Below are 20,199 nucleotides of genomic sequence, written 5' to 3' on the forward strand. Positions count from 1 at the left end.
CCATGTGTGGGTGGCAGAACAGCCCCCCACAGACTGGACCCGAGGCATCATCCTGCCATTCTGGAAGCGGAAAGGCGACAAGCAACTCTGCAACAACTACAGAGGCATCTCACTGCTCTCCATACCCGCAAAACTGTTCACCCGGATCCTTCTCACCCGCGCCCTTCCCGCCATTCGAAGCCATCACTGCCCCCAACAAGCTGGCTTCATGCCCAACCGGTCCACCATAGATCACATCTCAGCAGTTAGACTCATTGTTGAGAAGGTTAGAGAGTTTCGGAAGGACCAACATCTTTTTATAGCCTTCATAGATCTCAAAGCTGCCTTTGATACAGTCGACCACCTCTCCCTTTGGAACATTCTGAAATACCTTGGAGTGCCACCCAAAATAACCACATTGTTCCAGCGACTCTACAACAACTCAGAGAGCTGTGTTCGTGTGAATGGGAAGGACTCAGAGTGGTTCCCCATTAACAGCGGGGTCAGACAGGGCTGCGTGTCCGCTCCTGATCTATTTAACTGTGTCATTGACCACCTTATGATCCGAGTCCGGGAGCAAATCTCAGGCGTGTCGCTCGGCAACTTCCACCTGACCGACCTTGAATACGCTGTTGACACCACCCTGTTCAGCAACTCCCTCCAACACCTCAGCAGTGCCCTCTCCATATACCAAACAGAAGCAGCAAAGCTGGGCCTCCAAGTAAGCTGGCAGAAAACCAAACTTATGTATATCGGTGACGGACCCAACCCCTCCCCCCTGATCTTTGGCACAGACGAAGTGCAATTTGTCAACTCCACCATCTACCTGGGCTCCACTATTACCAGCAGCGGCGATCTCAAGCCAGAGATTGACCGCAGACGCGCCCTCGCGGCCGCGGCAATGCAGTCACTGTGGCGGCCCCTCTGGCGCCACCACTCAGTGTCCCAAAAGACCAAGATACGCATTTATAACGCAGCAGTTCTTCCCATCCTCCTGTATGGTGCAGAATCCTGGCCATTAAACAAGACCCAGGCCAAGAGGATCGACGGCTTTGACAGCAGGTCACTAAGAACCATCTTGACCATCAGCTGGCACCTCCATGTTTCCAACTCAGACCTCCGAAAACATACCCTTCAGCCCCCTGCATCCCGACTGGCCGCTCAGAGGCGCATCCGTTGGCTTGGTCATCTCCTCCGATTACCCCCGGAACACCCAACTCGTGCCATCTTCTCATTTGATCCAGCGACAGCCGGCTGGAAAAGGCCACGCGGCAGACCCCACGCCAGATGGCTTGATGTCATCAGAGAAGATCTCAAACACCAGGGCCTTACCCTGGAGGATGCAGCGGACCTGGCCCATGACCGTGGTCATTGGCGGACCCTGGTGAAGCTGATCGGCTCTACGCACTGCGACGACCCAGCCGAATGAGACTGGGCCCCCGTGTCGCAAGAGCATTATTATTATTATTATTATTATTATTATTATTATTAAACACACATAGACACAATGTAAACAGGGTGAAAAGTACAAAGGGACACACTGTGTGTGTGTGTGTGTGTGTGTGTGTGTGTGTGTGTGTGTGTGTGTGTGTGTGCGAGAGAGAGAGAACTTTATGACCTTGTGTGTCTTTAAAAATATATAATCCTTCCCCACCCCCGAACCCCTGACCCATCAAAAGGAAGTGGAGTGGGCAGGCGGGTGAAGGCGTGTCATTTAAACCAATGAAAATGCTGTATGCGCTTGCATCATTTGGAAAGGGAGGGCCTGCCTTATAAATTACATTCATTCAGGAGAAAGTTACAGACTTCGTCAACCCGCAGGCAAAATAGTGCACGTAACGTAACACCACGTGAGCTAACTGTTGGGGTTTTTTTCATTACGAGACTGCTTTTTCGGAGTGCTGTACTGCGCCGTCATGTTTCCACAAGGTAACCAATGGTAAGTCATCATTAACTTATTGAACATCTCTCTGAACTCATTCACTCCCAAAGACGTTTTTAAACGTCTTTTCAGACTTGGTCCAGAATTGGCTGGTACCGAATGAGTTAAAAAAAAAAAAAGGTTTTCCTCAGAGTGCCAATTAATTACTTTATCAATACAAAACGTGACAGATGCGTTTTGGTAGTCCAAGTTGTCTGTAAGTTTTGCTCTCACCAACCAAGTGGATGGAAAAATGTTGATGTCACCTTGTTGAATTTTTGAGGGTGAAGTTGATATATGCCTGGTTAAGGAAAAATTACTAGTGGTGTTGTAGTTTGTTACTATGATCAAAAGTTTTATTGGACCAAAATAAATAAATAAAAACGGCAACATACAGTTCCATGTACTGCTAGAGTGTCAAACTCATTTTTGTCGCAGCCCAGATTGTAATTATGTTGTCCTTTGGAGGGCCTTTATGAACCCAAATGTATGACCCACTCGATAATTTGCAAATTTGTTATTTTTGCAAGAAACATGAAGTCGATGCACATAATATGCTTTTGTGGGCAACATAAAATGACGGGGCGGGCTGGTTCTGGCCCAGAGTTTTGACACCACTGATATACTGGAAGCGTTCCAACCAAGAAAAAAAAGTCATGAAATTAAAAGAATCGGCTGTTGGCCATAAATTAAGGCAATTTCATGGAACAAATATTCAAATAAACTGCATTTGTTTGCTGTTGGCTCCTTCAAACGGGGCTCTCCAACTCTCACTGGAGCGTTTCGCAGCCGAGTGTGAAGCGGTTGGGATGAAAATCAGCACCTCCAAATCTGAAACCATGGTCCTCAGTCGGAAAAGGGTGGAGTGCCCCCTCCGGGTCTTGGGGGAGATCTTGCCCCAAGTGGAGGAGTTTAAGTATCTTGGGGTCTTGTTCACGAGTGAGGGCAGGAGGGAGCGAGAGATCGACAGGCGGATCGGTGCAGCGTCTGCTGTGATGCGGACGTTGTATCGGTCTGTCGTGGTGAAGAAGGAGCTGAGCCAAAGGGCGAAGCTCTCAATTTACAGGTCAATCTACGTCCCAACCCTCACCTATGGTCACGAGCTATGGGTCGTGACCGAAAGAACGAGATCCCGGATACAAGCGGCTGAAATGAGTTTTCTCCGCAGGGTGTCCGGGCTCTCCCTTAGAGATAAGGTGAGAAGCTCAGTCATCCGGGAGGGGCTCAGAGTCGAGCCGCTTCTCCTCCACATCGAGAGGAGCCAGATGAGGTGGCTTGGGCATCTGATTCGGATGCCTCCTGAGCGACTCCCCGGTGAGGTGTTCCGGTCATGTCCCACCGGGAGGAGACCCCAAGGAAGACCCAGGACACGCTGGAGAGACTATGTCACCCAGCTTGCCTGGGAACGACTCGGGATCCCCGGGGAGAGCTGGAAGAAGTAGCTAGGGAGAGGGAAGTCTGGGCTTCCCTGCTTAAGCTGTTGCCCCCGCGACCCGGCCCCGGATAAGCGGTAGATAATGGATGGATGGATGGATGGATGCATTTGTTGTTCAGTGCTTTTATTACTACTATAATTGTGACATGATGTAGCATTACTCGATTACCCTTTTCCATGAGTAAAACTGAACACGATCAATACAGTCAAGTGATGTAATATATTCATAAGGATTGAATAAAAATACTGGCGAGGGAACGGGAATTTACATGTCAGATTCTTCCGGTGCTGCAGCGACACTTACGAGGACTGCATGGCCACAGCTAATTGGCTGCTGACCCAGACCGACGTGCGGCCTTCCGTCGGCATTGTGTGCGGCTCGGGCCTAGGTGGGCTGGCGGCGATGTTGAAGGACCAGGTGGTGTTCTACTACAAAGACATTCCTAACTTCCCACAAAGCACAGGTGAGTCCGACCAGCCTCTTCTGCCACGCAAGGGTGTCCCGCCGGAACCTTGGCTGAGTTTCTGTTTGGTCCCGTACAGTGCACGGACACGCTGGACGACTGGTTTTCGGAACACTGAAGGGGCGATCGTGTGTGTGCATGCAGGGCCGCTTCCACCTGTACGAGGGCTACCCCATCCAGAAGGTTAGTTGGCATCCATACTAGCGGAATATCTCAGTGTCCCCAAACCTAAGCCCCGTTGGCTGGTCTTTGTTGTGTTCAGATCACGCTGCCCATGCGGATTTTCAAACTGCTGGGTGTGGACACGGTGATCCTGACCAACGCGGCAGGCGGTCTCCATCAGGATTTCAAGGTGGGAGACATCATGATCATTAAAGACCACCTCAATATGCCAGGCTTCGCTGGGAACAACCCACTCATCGGACTCAACGACGATCGGTAGGACACCGACTTCGCACGAAAGCACGAAGCAACCAGCACGATGCTGAAGCGTGTCAACCGCAACGCAGGTTCGGCGTTCGCTTTCCGTGCATGTCCGACGCGTACGACCGAGAGCTTCAGCAGCTGGCCATGGATGTGGGGCAGGAACTGGGCTTTGGGGACTTCTTGAAAGAGGGCGTCTATTGCGTGCTGGGCGGACCGTCTTTTGAGACCATCGCTGAGTGCAGGATGCTGCATAAACTCGGCGCCGATGCTGTCGGTGAGTTGCGCGAGATGATCAATTAAAATTTCCCAGAGGTGGGAGCAAGTCATATGTTAGTCTGAGGTCTTAACAATATAATGCCAGTCATATTTGGTACATGCATTTTCATTATGTAACTCCATCCATCCATTCATCATCTACCGCTTATCCGGGGCCGGGTCGCGGGGGCAACAGCTTTAGCAGGGAAGCCCAGACTTCCCTCTCCCTAGCTACTTCTTCCAGCTCTCCCCGGGGGATCCCGAGACGTTCCCAGGCCAGCTGGGTGACATAGTCTCTCCAGCGTGTCCTGGGTCTTCCTCGGGGTCTCCTCCCGGTGGGACATGACCGGAACACCTCACCAGGGAGGCGCTCAGGAGGCATCCGAATCAGATGCCCAAGCCACCTCATCTGGCTCCTCTCGATATGGAGGAGAAGCGGCTCGACTCTGAGCCCCTCCCGGATGCCCGAGCTTCTCACCTTATCTCTAAGGGAGAGCCCGGACACCATGCGGAGAATTCCAGTGAATCATCTGCATCAAATTTGATATTGCAGATTTAAAATATGATTTTCCCCAAATTTTCTTTTTCACATGTAATCTACATAATGCTTATAAATGGGATACGACAAATATCTAAAATAACATGATATGGCAAAAATATTTTTTTCTGAAATTTGTTATAAAGGGTTAGTTCTCAAAAATCAGATTTTTCTGGCTATTCCTTGATGTGTCAGTGGCAAAGGTCAGTCGAATCAAGTCATTTCATCTTGCTCAGTCACAATACGGAGTAATAAATGAATACCGAGTCTCTGACTTAATGGAAAACTAAGCCTCCCGCCCCCCCCCCTTATCTCACGACTACAGTATATGTCAGAATATCTTGATCTGACGAGCGCTTGTTGTTTAGCTCTCCTTTTCAGTCTGACGTGTGTCCAGACATGTGACTCGAATCCCCCACACCTTCACTTCCCGAGCTAACGTCTCCCTTTCCCACGCCAGGCATGAGCACAGTCCACGAGGTGATCGTGGCCCGACACTGCGGCATGCGCGTCTTCGCCCTGTCGCTGATCACAAATCAGGCAGTGATGGACTACGACAGCGAGGAGAAGGCCAACCACGAGGAGGTCCTCCAGATGGGCAAACAGAGGGCGGAGCAACTGGAACAGCTCATCTGCACCATGGTGGTCAGGATGGAGCACAACAACAATGACGCCTGAGCCATCTTGCCTTGTTCGCAAGGTACAAACTTCCATCCTTGTTCCATTCCTACGTCTGATATCCCGTTGCGTGTCCTCGCTATATTATTTATATGTGAACAGCAGATCAACATGTACAAGTGTCATTGAAAGCAAACTGTTTTTGTTTTTTTAATTATTTTTAATAAAGGTTATTTATTACTCCACACTGTGTGACTTTGATTGGCTTTTACAATGCGTGTAAACAGGAAGTACTTATGAAGAGTTACAAAAGTGTTATTTTGTTGCACCGTTAAAAACGCAGACACATGCACGACATCATAAGTGCTCGAAAAATGGCGACGAGTTTGGCACAAGAAGCAAAGCTCAAAGCTGTGTCTGCACTTTGAACCCCGACAGCGATGTATGTTTGTCAAGGACGCTTTGCCTTGAAGCACAGTGTGAGTAAATGTACAAAAAGTTGAATTTTGGCATCCCGTGTTGGTCCACACAAGATGTTGGCGAGGTTACAAAAGGCTAAATTAACTTCCGCCACGGGACAGGTGTCACAGTGGAAGTCTGCAGGCCGCGAAACACCTGCCAAAAAGTCTAGCTACGGTATGCTTCAGGCTAAATGGGTTGGTTCATGTCATTTTGGCTTAAAATCCATATCGTAATTGTCCTTTTTCTCTACTTTTAAAATATATTACAAGTGCTTTCAAAAAATCCCTTCTTAACCTATTGTGCCATATTTTCCGCACTAAAAGGCGCACCTAAATGCCTTCCATTTTCTTAAAAGCTCACAGCGCGCCTTAAAATCCGATGTGTATGGTCATTACGGTAATATTCAGACCCCACAATGGCTCCTTGCTCGAGACATGCTGACAACAGAGTTCAAACTTAAGGCAATCGGTTACGCAGTTGAACACGGGAATAGAACAGCGGCAAGAGAGTTCAACGTGAACAAGTCAATGTTATAACTTGCTGTTGGTTACGTGAACTGTGTCGCTTCTTTATAAACTAGGTTTTACTGACATCTGATCGTTCTGTTGGAGTTTCTTTGAGCGTGGCTCCATCTAGTGGGTGCATTGTAGATTGCGTCTTATAATGCGGTGCGCTTAATGTATGATAAAAATGACAAAATAGGCCATTCATTGAAGGTGCGCCTCATAATCCAGTGTGCCTTTTAGTGTGGCAGATACGATGCTGTAAATTGAGCGATAGTTGCAGACTCCAAAATTTGCATGCCACAATTTTCCATGTCTTGTGATTCCAAATGCAGTGTGTTGTTAGCAATATTAACGTCTCGAGTAAAAATGGGGACATTGGGGTTTAAAAGGATGAAATTTTAGGATGAACTTAAAATGCATCATGAACTTGATCAATTTTTTTTTTGTCACGCATTTTCGGTGCGTCGGGAATTTTCAACGGAAAACGTGATGGATGAGGTGACTCAACATAGAAATGGTTTTCACAGTCGTAACGGTCCAAAAGGAAGCCGATTACTACGATGTGGCAAAAAAGGAATTTGACACCCTTTCTCCGTCGTCTGCAACGTGCCAGCCCGACGCAACGCGATGAGGCCGAGGCGTCAGAAGGCACCAGACACGCCGTTCCACTGACGTCTAGGCGAACATGGTGAGGGAGAGCCACTGCAAGAAACCGCAAGTGGTGACATGAGGAAGTCAGCAAAATGTTAGGACATTTCCCCGTTACCTGGGAGAAGTTGAGCGTGATGACGCCATCTGTGTCCGTGTCCATGATCTTGAATGTTTCTGTCAAAACAATGGGCAAATGGAACATTCATTCATCTTCCGAGCCGCTTGATCCTCACTAGTGTTGCGGGGGGTGCTGGAGCCTATCCCAGCCGTCTTCGGGCAGTCGGCGGGGGACACCCTGAATCGGTTGCCAGCCAATCGCAGGGCACACAGAAACGAACAACCATTCGCACTCACACTCACACCTAGGGACAATTTAGAGTGTTCAATCAGCCTGCCACGCATGTTTTTGGAATGTGGGAGGAAACCGGAGCACCCGGAGAAAACCCACGCAGGCCCGGGGAGAACATGCAAACTCCACACAGGGAGGCCAGAGCTGGAATCGAACCCTGCACTGTGAAGCTGACGTGCTAACCACTGGACTATCGGGCCGCCTTATAAATAAAATGTATTATTATTATTATTCATTCATTCATCTTCCGAGCCGCTTGATCCTCACTAGGGTCGCAGGGGGTGCTGGAGACAATCCCAGCCGTCTCCGGGCAGTAGGCGGGGGACACCCTGAATCGGTCGCCAGCCAATCGCAGGGCACACATAGACGAACAACCAACCACGCTCACACTCACACCTAGGGACAATTTAGAGTGTTCAATCAGCCTGCCACGCATGTTTTTGGAACGTGGGAGGAAACCGGAGCACCCGGAGAAAACCCACGCAGGCCCGGGGAGAACATGCAAACTCCACACAGGGAGGCCGGAGCTGGAATCGAACCCGGTACCTCTGCACTGTGAAGCCGACGTGCTAACCACTGGACTACCGGGCCGCCCGCAAATGGAACATTTCTGTCAAAACAACGAGAACGGGCGAGGCGGGGGTCTAAGGGGGTAATGGAGTCACGGATAAAACTCACTGAACATGGACTCCAAGCGGACCAGACATGTGACGAAATTGTCAAAGTCGACGGCCATGTCTTCCTCCGTGTATCGGAGGATGATGAGCTGGAACAGGTGATTGGTCAGCTTGAAGCCTGCGGAGAGGGGGGGCAAAGGTCAGCGCGCCCGTGACGAGTCATCTCTCACGCGCACGGCGACGCGCCGCACCTGCGGACTCCAGCGCCATCCTCATCTCATAGGAGCTCATGCTTCCCGATTTATCCAGGTCATAGTTCCTGAATATGGTCTGCTCAAGGCAAGGAGAGTTCATGTGATTTCCAGAGTGACCCGAGTTTGTGCGTGCGTGAGAAAGTTTACCAGGTAGCGTTTTATTTTCTCCCACAGAACATGGAACTCGACCAGGCCCAGCTTCCCACTGCCGTCCGACTGCCAAGGTGTTGAGGAAACCAAGGGGGGGGGGGGGGCTTGAGTCACATGACTTGACGTCAGAACCAAACGGTAGACTGGAGAGTCCCCAGCAAAGACGGCGACAAGGATACGTCCATGAGGTTGATCATGCTGCGACACGCCTCCTTGGTGAAGCCATCCGTCTTCAGGTCTTTGTCTGTTGCCATGGTAACTGTTTTTACATCTGTGCGCTGAGCGGAAGTGGGGTGCGGATAATGGACTTACGCTTGCTGATGATGCGGTTCAGGATGGTTTGCAGCTCGTTGATGCTGATCTCCATGTCCTTTAGGCCGCACGCGCACACGCACACACACACGAGACAACAGTAACGCCTTTGTCACGTCAAAGCTCAGACGCGAAACAAAAGCACAAAGGAGCATGTGCTTACAGGGCCAGCCAACTGTCGGAAGAGACTCTTGAAGCCGGCCTCAATCTGGCTCTCGTCCAAATAGTTCTACAAGGAGAGGAACAGCCGTGATGCCAAGATGGCAGCGCGACGAGAAACACGCGAGCGGCGCCTTTGCAGACTTTCAAAAATGTGTTCCTTGAGAGTGTATTAATGATTTCCCAAAGCCTTTTTTTTTTACTTTTGTGTTTCTCTTGGCTTGATGTCTTATTTTGTTTGACCAATCGGGTTTTAAGATAAGATAAGATAAGATATCCTTTATTCGTCCCACACTGGGGAAATTTACAGCCTCCAGCAGCAAGAATGTATGTAGAAAGAAGAAAGAGAAAAAAACAACAAACATCTTTCAATTAAATGCAATATGAACACAAAATGGATAAATCGCAGTACTATCTACAATTTTCCTTCACATCATTTAATTATTCATTCATTCATTCATCTTCCGTACCGCTTGATCCTCACTAGGGTCGCGGGGGGTGCTGGAGCCCATCCCAGCCGTCTCCGGGCAGTAGGCGGGGGACACCCTGAATCGGTTGCCAGCCAATCGCAGGGCACACAAAGACGAACAACCATCCACGCTCACACTCACACCTAGGGACAATTTAGAGTGTTCAATCAGCCTGCCATGCATATTTTTGGAATGTGGGAGGAAACCGGAGCACCCGGAGAAAACCCACGCAGGCCCGGGGAGAACATGCAAACTCCACACAGGGAGGCCGGAGCTGGAATCGAACCCAGTACCTCTGCACTGTGAAGCCGACGTGCTAACCACTGGACTACCGGGCCGCCCCTCACATCATTTAATTCATTCATTCATTCATTCATCTTCCTAACCGCCTGATCCTCACTAGGGTCGCGGGGGGTGCTGGAGCCCATCCCAGCTGTCTCCGGGCAGTAGGCGGGGGACACCCTGAATCGGTTGCCAGCCAATCGCAGGGCACACAGAGACGAACAACCATCCACGCTCACACTCACACCTAGGGACAATTTAGAGTGTTCAATCAGCTTGCCATGCATATTTTTGGAACGTGGGAGGAAACCGGAGCACCCGGAGAAAACCCACGCAGGCCCGGGGAGAACATGCAAACTCCACACAGGGAGGCCGGAGCTGGAATCGAACCCGGTACCTCTGCACTGTGAAGCCGACGTGCTAACCACTGGACTACCGGGCCGCCCATCATTTAATTATTTATGACAATTTATTATTATTATGATTGTTATTTTTTATTCATCAGCCTGACATCAGTCGGTAGGAACGAGCGTCGGTATCTCTCCTTCTTGCAGCGCGGGTGTAACAGTCTCTGGCTGAAGGAGCTACCAAGTGCTGTCAGGGCGGGCTGGAGGGGGTGGGAGGGACTGGCCATCATAGCTTTTAGCTTAGTTAGCATCCTTCTGTTGCCCACCTCCTCCAGAGTGTCAAGGGAGCAACCCAGGACAGAACTGGCCTTCCTGACCAGTCGCTCCAGTCTCTTTCTGTCCCGGGCTGAGATGCTGCCTGACCAGCAGACAATGCCATAATGGATGGCCGAGGCCACCACCGAGTTATAGAACGCCTCTGCGTCGCACTGTTAAAAATTCAAATTAGCGATTTTTTTTCTTAACCAAATTGCATTTCGGGTGTATTGTTATATTTTTGCTCCAGGTGATATGCTGGGAACAGTTGATTGTATATTGCATTTTTGTACAGTGTTGATGGTTTCTATCATTGCAACATGATATCTATCGGTGGTAGTTAGGAGGGGGATTGAGTCGCCACTGAAGACTCAGGTATACCCAGCTCGCCACCGTACTTTCCTCACCTCACTTGGAAGATCCGCCACAACATCGTCATCCAGCTCCCTGAAAGGCAAAAAAAAAAAAAAAAAGCCACGTTTGTGAGCATCCAGGTGTGCAAGGATGTACCGGTAACAAAGTGTCACTCACTCCGAATCGGCAGGCTTCTCCGAAAAAACCCGCAGGACGAAGTCTGCCTCCTTGTGAGGCTCGAAGGTGGACGGCACGATGACATATTCGCCGGCCGGGAGACGGAGACGCGAGCTGACCTCCCTCAGGTTGATGAAGAGTTCGGAGCGGGCGCTGGAGGCGTGCGTGAGGAAGAAGTTCTGCTTCAAGTGGACCCGCGTCTGCCCTTTTGCCTGAGATGCAAATCGGTTACCAAGCTACGTTCTGCTTTGTTGGAAAAAGCCCGTTTGGAACGCTCGTACCTCACTGGGAACCTGGAAATAGAGGACTTGATGAGATCACAGAGCAGGAAGTGCTAACAGGAGAGCTTCGCGGACCGACACCGACCTCATAGACGGCGAAGCCGATGGTCTCCATGTCTTTGCCCTCCCGCCGCTTCTTCCTGCGATCCTTCTGCATAAGCGCCACCAGAAAGCTGCAGTCCGACATGCCGGGCGCGTCGGGATGCTGCAGCAGCAACTTGAACTGGGGATTCAGCCAAAAGGTCGCTGGATGGAAGAAGTTCGAGGTCAGGCCAGTGCTCCGAGCGAAAACTCTTCCCGTGCCGTTCCTTACCCGGAAAGTTCCGGCAGCCTCCGGCCGTGCTGCCTCGTCTCCACTCGCCCGGGTACAGCGACGTGCTCCAGGTTTTCATCTGGTTGTGCTGGAGGGCGTCGGCTGTCAGGTTGCAGATTTCCAACCGGGTGAACTCGCGCAGGAAGTCGCTGAAAGACATCCTGCAGGATGGGGAGCGGTTGAGATGAACCGAGGGGATAGACAAAAAAAAATTTTTTAAATGACCGTGCTTTGTGGAAGGAAAGTGAAGCGGACTCACCAGAATTCGCCGTCCTCGCTGCGATTTTGGAGACGAGCACGGATTCCGCGATCGACATTGTCCCATTCTCGAGAACTGCATGGAAAAAGATTCAAGTGAATGGAATCAGGGCGGCCCGGTAGTCCAGTGGTTAGCACATCGGCTTCACAGTGCAGAGGTACTGGGTTCGATTCCAGCTCCGGCCTCCCTGTGTGGAGTTTGCATGTTCTCCCCGGGCCTGCGTGGGTTTTCTCCGGGTGCTCCGGTTTCCTCCCACATTCCAAAAACATGCATGACAGGCTGATTGGACGCTCTAAATTGTCCCTAGGTGTGAGTGTGGGCATGGATGGTTGTTCGTCTCTGTGTGCCCTGCGATTGGCTAGCAACCGATTCAGGGTGTCCCCCGCCTACTGCCCGAAGACAGCTGGGATAGGCTCCAGCACCCCCCGCGACCCTAGTGAGGATCAAGCGGCTCGGAAGATGAATGAATGAATGAATAAATAATGATGCGGCGGCCCGGTAGTCCAGTGGTTAGCCTGTCGGCTTCACAGTGCAGAGGTACTGGGTTCGATTCCAGCTCCGGCCTCCCTGTGTGGAGCTTGCATGTTCTCCCCCAGGCCTGCGTGGGTTGCCGCTGAAGTTGAGGATGAGGAGAGAGGAGCGTTGGCAAAGAGCACCGATGCGTATTTGGAACCGTGAGTCGCCGCTTGGAATTGAAGTGGATTTCCATGGGACAGGAGAAGTGAACCAATCTCTTTTTTCGTCAATGGATGCTACAGCTTCTTGTTGACTTTGAAACTTAGCTTGTAGCCGACGTGTGCTCATTTTGAGCATGACGTCTCTGATCCACTGGTTAAAGGACACTTTGATTCTCTCCTCTTTCATCTCAAACCGCTTCAAACAACAAAGCGTGTGACGGAAAAGTGGTTAGGACTGCACGACTGTTTGTGTTTTATGTTGTGTGTTGTGTTTATTATTTTACTTTATGTTAACTGTTTTGTAAAGCGCTTTGTTACAGCTGCCGCTGTTGTGAAAGCGCTATATAAATCAGAATGTATTGTATTGTATTGTATTGTATTGTATTCTCCGGGTGCTCTGGTTTCCTCCCACATTACAAAAAACATGCATGGCAGGCTGATTGGACGCTCTAAATTGTCCCTAGGTGTGAGTGTGGGCATGGATGGTTGTTCGTTTCTGTGTGCCCTGCGATTGGCTGGCAACCGATTCAGGGTGTCCCCCGCCTACTGCCCGAAGACGGCTGGGATAGGCTCCAGCACCCCCCGCGACCCTAGTGAGGATCAAGCGGCTCGGAAGATGAATGAATGAATGAAATGAATGGAATCCAGCAGCTTTGCAATGTCCACTCACATGATCAGCCCCCCCCCACCCCCGCCCCTTCCCCGACTCTCATTTGAGCGCCGGGCTTCACATGTTTACATGAGGCACGTTTTCCAACAAACGCGTGTTCTCACTTGTCGCTCCAAGCGCCGGTCCACTCCACTTCCCCCCACGGGTTCCTGATGCGGACGAGCTTGGTCGGGTTTCCACGGAAGACCACCTAAGAGACACGTTGGAGCGTGGTCACACTGCACGGAGACACACACCGCCATCACCGTGACGTTCTCGCACCTCGTCCAAGCCCGTGACTGAGTAGGCGTGTCCCTTGACCAGCTTTTTGAAGGTGACCGCCTCCATGTCTCTGGAGCTGCTGATCTGGTATTTAAAAACAAAAAAAGGGGGGGCAGTAAGTCAGAAGTGCTAACCTTCCCACTTTGATGCAAATCCCAAATTACTGTGTGGGTGTGCCTTCATTTTTTGCGACATCTCAGGATTTTTGGAGTTGGCAGAAGCATTCTGTTAATCTTTCATCGAGCAACCATCGAGTCAGTCATGCGCTTCGGAATCACCAGTTGGTTTGAGAACCTAACTGTTAAATCGAAGGCTCAGATAACCAACTTGGTTAAGACAGCAGGGAAGGTAATCGGACAGCCTCCACCCCCTGCTCCACAGGACATATATGTGCAGTCCGTTATTCAACAGGCAAACAACATTTTAAAAAATCCTTCTCATGTGCTGCACTCCTAATTTGAGCTCCTAAACTCGGGAAAGAGGTATAGGACTCTTCTCTGCAAATTAAACCGGTATAAAAACTTATTCATACTGTAATCAATAAACAATTAGAGGGAGACAGACAGACAAGCGGAAGGACAAGAGTGTGGTGGAGGTGAGGGGGTGCAGCATTTGACTGTAATGTAGTGTCCGATGTTTTTTGCTCAATGTATTTAGCAGCAAAGAGGGACTGTCCTCCAAGACAAGTTACATTTTTGGCACCGCCCTACCCACTCTTGAGGACTTGCACACTGCAAGAATCAAGACAAGGGCACGGAAAATCCTCCTGGATCCCCCGCACCCTGCCCACCACCTTTTCCAGCCACTCCCCTTCAGGCAGACGCTACAGATCCATGCACACCAAATCCAGTAGACACTTAAACAGCTTCTTCCCTCTAGCCATTAACTCCTTAAACAGTCACTGACATAGTCACTCTTCTTGCACCACAAAATGGTACTACAAAACTACTGGTTACTCTAAAATGGTTCAATGATTTTGTTGTTTACGATGATACTAGTGCAGCGTGTTATACCGGAGACAAATTCCTTGTGTGTTCTACATACTTGGCCAATAAAGCTGATTCTGATTCTGGTTTCTCCTATGGGAGACCTAATAAAAAGTCAAATAAAATCAAATAAATATATCCACACCGTCTGCCTGCGCACAAGTCAGGCAAGTGTACCACGACGCCATCAGCGATATCTATATTATATTCTACTTTATAAAAACACCCCACCTGGTGTCAGTGTAACAAAAACTAATATTCTGTACATGGACATCTGTACAGCAAAGATGTCACGGCGCTGGTTAGCTCCTCGCAGAAGATAAAGAATATATGACCTTGAGTAGTTATATTGAATATGGGTTGTATATGTGTTTGGGAAAATGTGTTCCCGTTAGCATTATGATTAACGAATAAAGGTTAAGCTATTTTGTTTTAAATAAGCAATGAACAATTATCTTCGTATCACGTTTGCCAGGAAACCAACTGGGAGTGGCACTCAACAGTTTGAATATGGTGCATACGTGAGTAATAATAATAATAATAATACATTTTATTTGTGGGCGCCTTTCTAGAAACTCAAGGACACCTTACAACAAGCAGTTAAAATCACGAGTACAATGTTAAAAACAACATCAAATAAGATAAGAAAAAAATACAACAAAAATAAATAAATAAATAAAATAATGGCTTTATGGTCTGAGTGAATAGGCTTGTCGAAACAGCCTCGTAGTTTTTCCTTACAGGATAACATAGATGTGTAACGAGTAAATTTTTAAAAAGGAATATAATTTTTTTTTCCTGTGTTAACTGTTTTGTTAGGCGCTTTGTTACAGCTGCAGCTGTTGTGAAAGTGCTATATAAATCAGCATGTATTGTACTAGTGTGAGTGAGCGTGAATGGGTGAACCAGAGGAATTTTGAAGGATGTCACTTAATGGAGTTCAGTTTATGCACTGGCATAAGATAACAGAAAGATTTGCCACATCCAATATGTTAGCCGTGCTGTCCCATTACAGTATTGGGCCCGCCCACTGATGGCAGTGTCGACATGTCAATGTTCTTACTCACGTCAATGGAGCAGCCGAGCAGTGAGCCCCTTTCGATAGCGCGGCCCATGATGCTGAAGAGGTCGGAGGGCGCCTTATTCAGCTCGAACATTTCCGTCACGCCGCCGGTGAAGTCTTCGAAGCCTTCGGACGTGCTGCCACCAGACAGCGCCTCGTAGCAGCCGTTCAACCTGGGGCAGGCAAAGTCCACCACATGTGACTTTGATGGCGCCCGGCAAGGACCCGAGCGGCAACTCTGTGCTCGGCTTACTTGGCGTAGGCCTTCTCGATCAGCGCGCTCCAGAACTCTCCGCCCTCCGCCGAGTGGACGAAGAGCAGCTTGCCGTCCTTGACGGGCAGACGGTCGTCGATCACCACCTCCACCCACTCGCCAAACTGCCAGAACTGTGAACACAGCGATGCTGCATGAGGCTCTTGTCAGAATGGCAACGTAAGACAAACAACACCATCTTTCGTGCCATTGCCCTTTTGACCTTCTCCTTCATACTTCCAATTTGGCTTGTCCCTCTTTTGCCTCTTCTCGTCCAGTGATTCTACAAGTGTGGTACCTCTAGTGGTATATTTAAGCACGTTTTTTTTACATTTCCAAAAATCCACAAATATCTGATGCAAAACAATCGCTTAGACAGGGTTTGGGGCTAAGCACAAAAAAAAGCCATTAACAAATCTGTCAATTGCAAATATGGGCGGGGACCCTCTACTCCTCCTCTGTACTATAGCTTTGGGCCAATTAAAAGCTCTGTTACGATTGTAACGCATTATAAATCCGTCATCCGTGCAAATAAATCATTTTTATGGCATTTACAGAGAGACATGATAGTTATGTTTAATTAGCGTACTTGCAAATGTTTTTTCCAATGTAGGGCGGGAAAACAAACAAACAACTGACTGTATTACCAGACAAAGATTACCTGGAAGTGGAAGATTCCAGCATATTCTCGATCAAAGCTCTGTCCATGCGGGACCACTCGGTGTAGGAGGTTGTTATTTAAGGTCAGCGAGGCGATGGCCGCCAGTAGCCAGCAGTCACCTGTATACGCAGGGACGCACGCACACACGCCTGTCACATGACCAGGCTGAGCATGGAAAACCATTCCAGCACTTACATGACATCCAAATCAAACAGTTTTACATATTTTATTCATCTACAATTAGTACACGCTAAGAGCAGGCAACTACATAGAGTGCAACTAGTAGGGCTTTTCTGTACGCTAGCAACTTGCTAACATAGTAAGAAAGAGTCATTCTAGTTGTGTGTAAGCGGACTGGAACTTGTACATGGGCATCAAATAAATGCTCAAACGTTTTTTTCATGCACTTTATGGATAATCTATATATATATATTGCGCGTCGTCCCGCACGCGGTCTGTCCTTCCGTCTGTCCCTTTTCAAAACGTACCTACTTCACCGCGCCGCTGTGCGCCGCCACTGCGCCGCTCAGGCAGTGGCTCACTACGATCGTGCGGGCAACTTAGCGAAAAAATGTTGTCTACCCATAAGCATTGCAATGAAATTGTTAGTTATTTAGTAGAGCTAAAAATCTCTTTATTTTCGCGATAAGCAATGAAGATGAACAAAAAGTTGAACCAAGCAACAACACTTTTGTGGGCCGAAGGCCCACCTTACCAGCCTTCCGCAGGAACTAGCTGATGAGCCGCCCGGAGGGCGGCGAACCACCACCTTACCAGCCTTCCGCAGGAACTAGCTGATGAGCCGCCCGGAGGGCGGCGAACCAGCAAGTAATCTATAATTTCACACCCCCTAGTGGTGAGATATGCATCTGTGTATGTACACCATGTGTCCGTTGAGCATGGGTGGGGCTTTCAGCTTGTGCATGAATTCTTAATGTGACATATGAAGATTCCCCACTTACCCAGAGCTCCCTGGCAGATGTCAGTTCGGGTCGCCCCATCCACAATAAAAGCGGGACGCTTGCACAACTCCTGTAGACACACACACACACAGCTATTGTACATGGACTTCGCTCATTGCCATGGAAAATCAGTGTTACCCTAATTTTACTGAGCCACACCGACAAAAATGTCAAAAAGGTGGCTATGACCGTTAATTACAGGGAGAAACCTTCCACAACTGAATGGAACCGCATTTAATTGTTCTGCGTGGCACTACGTGTCGCTGACATAGATGTATGGACAGATATACAGGTACCGGTACATTAATATAATATAATAGCACCACCGTAATAGTGGTTGGGACTCACTGTTGGAGACAGCATCAAGTTGCTAAGATAAAGGGTTGCCCACGTCAATAGTACCATTTTTAACATTTTTGTCATTGCCAAGATCATAACAGGTTTGGTGAGACAAAGAGAAAGGTCTGATCAAAAAAAGAGAACTGATTGGTGTCGTGCGACTGAACAAACATGTACGTATGTCTCACTTCAAAAATTCCCACCTGCTGGATGAGGAAATACCCAACACCCTATCAGAGGAAGCACCCCCCCCCCCCAAAAAAAAAAATTGCTGCTGTAGACTGCAAATTTCCCCAGTGTGGGACAAATAAAGGTTATCTTATTTTATGTTAGCTGTATGGTTAACTTTAGCATCAGGCTAGCATATGAGGGCCGGCTGATTTTATATTTATATGTTATTTATAACAGATTCTATATTTTATAAGATCTATTTCTAGAAAGCGCTGCATGTTAGCGCTTATGTGTGCGCTGAGTCGAAACGCAGCTAAAAAAAGAGACCGCCTATTTGTGTCATTGCATGCGTGCGCATGGTTGACTTCACATTTACATTTGAGCGCAGACATGGTGTGTGTTGAAAGTGCAGTGTGCGGGAAGCAAGGCGGGACGCACAATCACGGCTCCATCGTAGCATGCACGTCATGCTAACATGCAATACGATGAGCATGCTACTGTCGTACTTAACATGTGAAGGAAGCGCGTCAGAAGTTATATTCTCGAACAGCTAAAAAACTTCTGAATTAAATGTGCGCATATTGTTAAAGTGGCCTCAACTTTTTTCAGGACATTTGTTAAGTACAGTTCTGTTGTATTTAACTTTGAAATAAAATCCACTTACTTTTAAGCTGTTAGAACTGTTTGTTTTCAAACATCAATTTAGGTACAATTTTTTTGTACCTAAATTGATGTTTGTATTAATACGTTCAGTTTTTTCCTGTATTTAAGGACAGTGTTAATGTTCAAACTAGGCAAAAATAGCTCCTTAAAGATTTTTTTTAATTCACCGGTGTATGTTCTTCACATGTTTTATAGTATTTTTTTAGGTGGTACTTGGTGAATGAAGTTTTTTAACAACTATACTAGAGAGGATACCAAAATGTAATTCTTAATTATTGTCTTAGAGCACTCTGAAGGTACAGTACGGCTTGCCGCATCTCACCGTAGGCCTCATCCAGCGCACACCATATGTCTTGGCTGACCTCGGTCCGAGCTCATTGAAGCCCAGAGAGGAGGCGCTGCAGGGGAAGAGGCTGTCCTCAAAGAGCTTCCCGCTGCGGAGACATTGTGCCCGTAAACTCTCATAGTCTTGACCCAGGAACTTGACGGCATTGTCGTTCTGGCCCAGCCCTTCCTCCCGGTCCCTCAGACTCCGCAGATGCACCGCCACACCTGTGGCACATATAGGCTCCACCATGTTGGGCACGTGTGCGTGTGATTGTGAAGTGTGTCAGGTTCTGATGTTGATCGTGAACGGGTCAGAACCCGCCTGTCAGGATCTTTGGAATGTTGCACCGCCTCTGTAAGTAAACAAAAGAAGGAGATTAAAGACCATGCTCAAGTCAAGGATTTGTCGCTATTGGTGTCGGAAACAAATTTGCCGTATTACATGCAAAGTTCCAAAGCTTCTGGGCCACAAACACCCAAGCTTATCAGTACCCACGCATGACGGCATCAGGGCCCCGCCGCCCTGCATGACTATGCAAACACTGAAGGCTTCCTGGTTCATCTCAGACACTCACAGGTGATTGTAATATTCAGTGTTATGTTACACTCATGATGTATCAACAAATAGAACGCATGTCGACACAGCTGGAGAGATAAAAGGTCAGAGGTCAACTTTGACTACTGGTGGTGGGCGTGACCTTGCATCCGGCTGTCAACGGCTGTGCGGGACACGAAATAGCAGCTGCACCCAGACATGGTCACGTGACGACGTTCCCCACCCACGCAACCCGACGAGACATTTGTGCCGTTGAAAAAAAAAGTTCTGGAAACTTGCAAGGGCTGCGGAGGTTTTTGGAGTCAAAGAAAGGTTTGCAAGTGAAAGAGTGCAGAATTGGAACGTGTGTTACCTTCGCCCGTGCACGTTTCCTCTCGTTAGTTTGCGACACTGAAGACAAGGTCGTGTGTGAAGAAAGACGAAAAGCAAACGCCCTCCTACCTTATTTTTCTTCTTTTTCCTTCTTCCTCCTCCCTTTCAGTCCCTTTATTCTCCCCTATACTTCCGTCCCCTCCGCCTTCTGCCTCTGCTGTGCTCGTTCGGGTCGATGGCGTGCGCATGCGCGGCAAGGAGGGGATAGTTGTGTTTTTTTGGGTTTGCTTTTGAGTTCGATAGCTCACTGCTGTAACCACTTCAAGAATTAACCGAACCGCAAACACGCATACGTGTATATTCTTACACAATCAATGAATAATAACAATAAGATCGATGCGTAT

At 48.6% G+C, this 20,199-nt stretch overlaps 2 protein-coding genes across 3 annotated transcripts; one reads left to right on the forward strand and one right to left on the reverse strand.

The window, feature by feature from the left end:
• The first annotated feature begins 1,775 nt into the window (after nt 1-1,775).
• Nucleotides 1,776-5,993, forward strand: pnp5a (purine nucleoside phosphorylase 5a). The gene is made up of 6 exons (XM_052069136.1): nt 1,776-1,918; nt 3,630-3,799; nt 3,879-3,982; nt 4,062-4,237; nt 4,309-4,499; nt 5,479-5,993. The coding sequence occupies exons 1-6, from the start codon at nt 1,896-1,898 to the stop codon at nt 5,694-5,696; spliced, it is 882 nt and encodes a 293-aa protein (XP_051925096.1). The 5' UTR covers nt 1,776-1,895; the 3' UTR covers nt 5,697-5,993.
• capn1 (calpain 1) lies at nt 5,320-20,064 on the reverse strand. 2 transcript variants are annotated; one of them, XM_052069114.1, is made up of 22 exons: nt 19,925-20,064; nt 18,923-19,280; nt 17,428-17,497; nt 16,466-16,584; nt 15,805-15,938; nt 15,556-15,724; nt 13,503-13,586; nt 13,346-13,431; nt 11,895-11,969; nt 11,636-11,796; nt 11,408-11,568; nt 11,323-11,334; nt 11,042-11,253; nt 10,918-10,957; nt 9,101-9,166; nt 8,938-8,995; nt 8,805-8,869; nt 8,623-8,691; nt 8,473-8,551; nt 8,283-8,399; nt 7,371-7,429; nt 5,320-7,306 (listed from the first exon to the last, which is right to left on the reverse strand). In XM_052069114.1, the coding sequence occupies exons 2-22, from the start codon at nt 19,175-19,177 to the stop codon at nt 7,280-7,282; spliced, it is 2,118 nt and encodes a 705-aa protein (XP_051925074.1). In that variant the 5' UTR covers nt 19,178-19,280; nt 19,925-20,064; the 3' UTR covers nt 5,320-7,279. The 2 variants fall into 2 exon arrangements, with proteins under 2 accessions (XP_051925074.1, XP_051925067.1); XM_052069107.1 differs by having other exon boundaries at nt 19,836-20,014.
• Between the last annotated feature and the right edge of the window lie 135 nt (nt 20,065-20,199).

This window comes from Hippocampus zosterae, chromosome 1 (assembly GCF_025434085.1).
Source record: "Hippocampus zosterae strain Florida chromosome 1, ASM2543408v3, whole genome shotgun sequence".
NCBI lineage: Eukaryota > Metazoa > Chordata > Actinopteri > Syngnathiformes > Syngnathidae > Hippocampus > Hippocampus zosterae.

Excerpts from the sequence above, each read along its gene's own strand:
- pnp5a (XM_052069136.1), top strand. The coding sequence starts at position 1,896 with ATGTTTCCACAAGGTAACCAATG. Across the intron at positions 1,919-3,629 it reads TTTCCACAAGGTAACCAATG|CGACACTTACGAGGACTGCA; the intron begins GTAAGTCATCAT and ends CCGGTGCTGCAG. Across the intron at positions 3,983-4,061 it reads AGGGCTACCCCATCCAGAAG|ATCACGCTGCCCATGCGGAT; the intron begins GTTAGTTGGCAT and ends TGTTGTGTTCAG.
- capn1 (XM_052069114.1), bottom strand. The coding sequence starts at position 19,177 with ATGGTGGAGCCTATATGTGCCACAGGTGTGGCGGTGCATCTGCGGAGT. Across the intron at positions 13,432-13,502 it reads CAGTCACGGGCTTGGACGAG|GTGGTCTTCCGTGGAAACCC; the intron begins GTGCGAGAACGT and ends CGTGTCTCTTAG. Across the intron at positions 11,970-13,345 it reads ACCGGCGCTTGGAGCGACAA|TTCTCGAGAATGGGACAATG; the intron begins GTGAGAACACGC and ends TTTTCCATGCAG.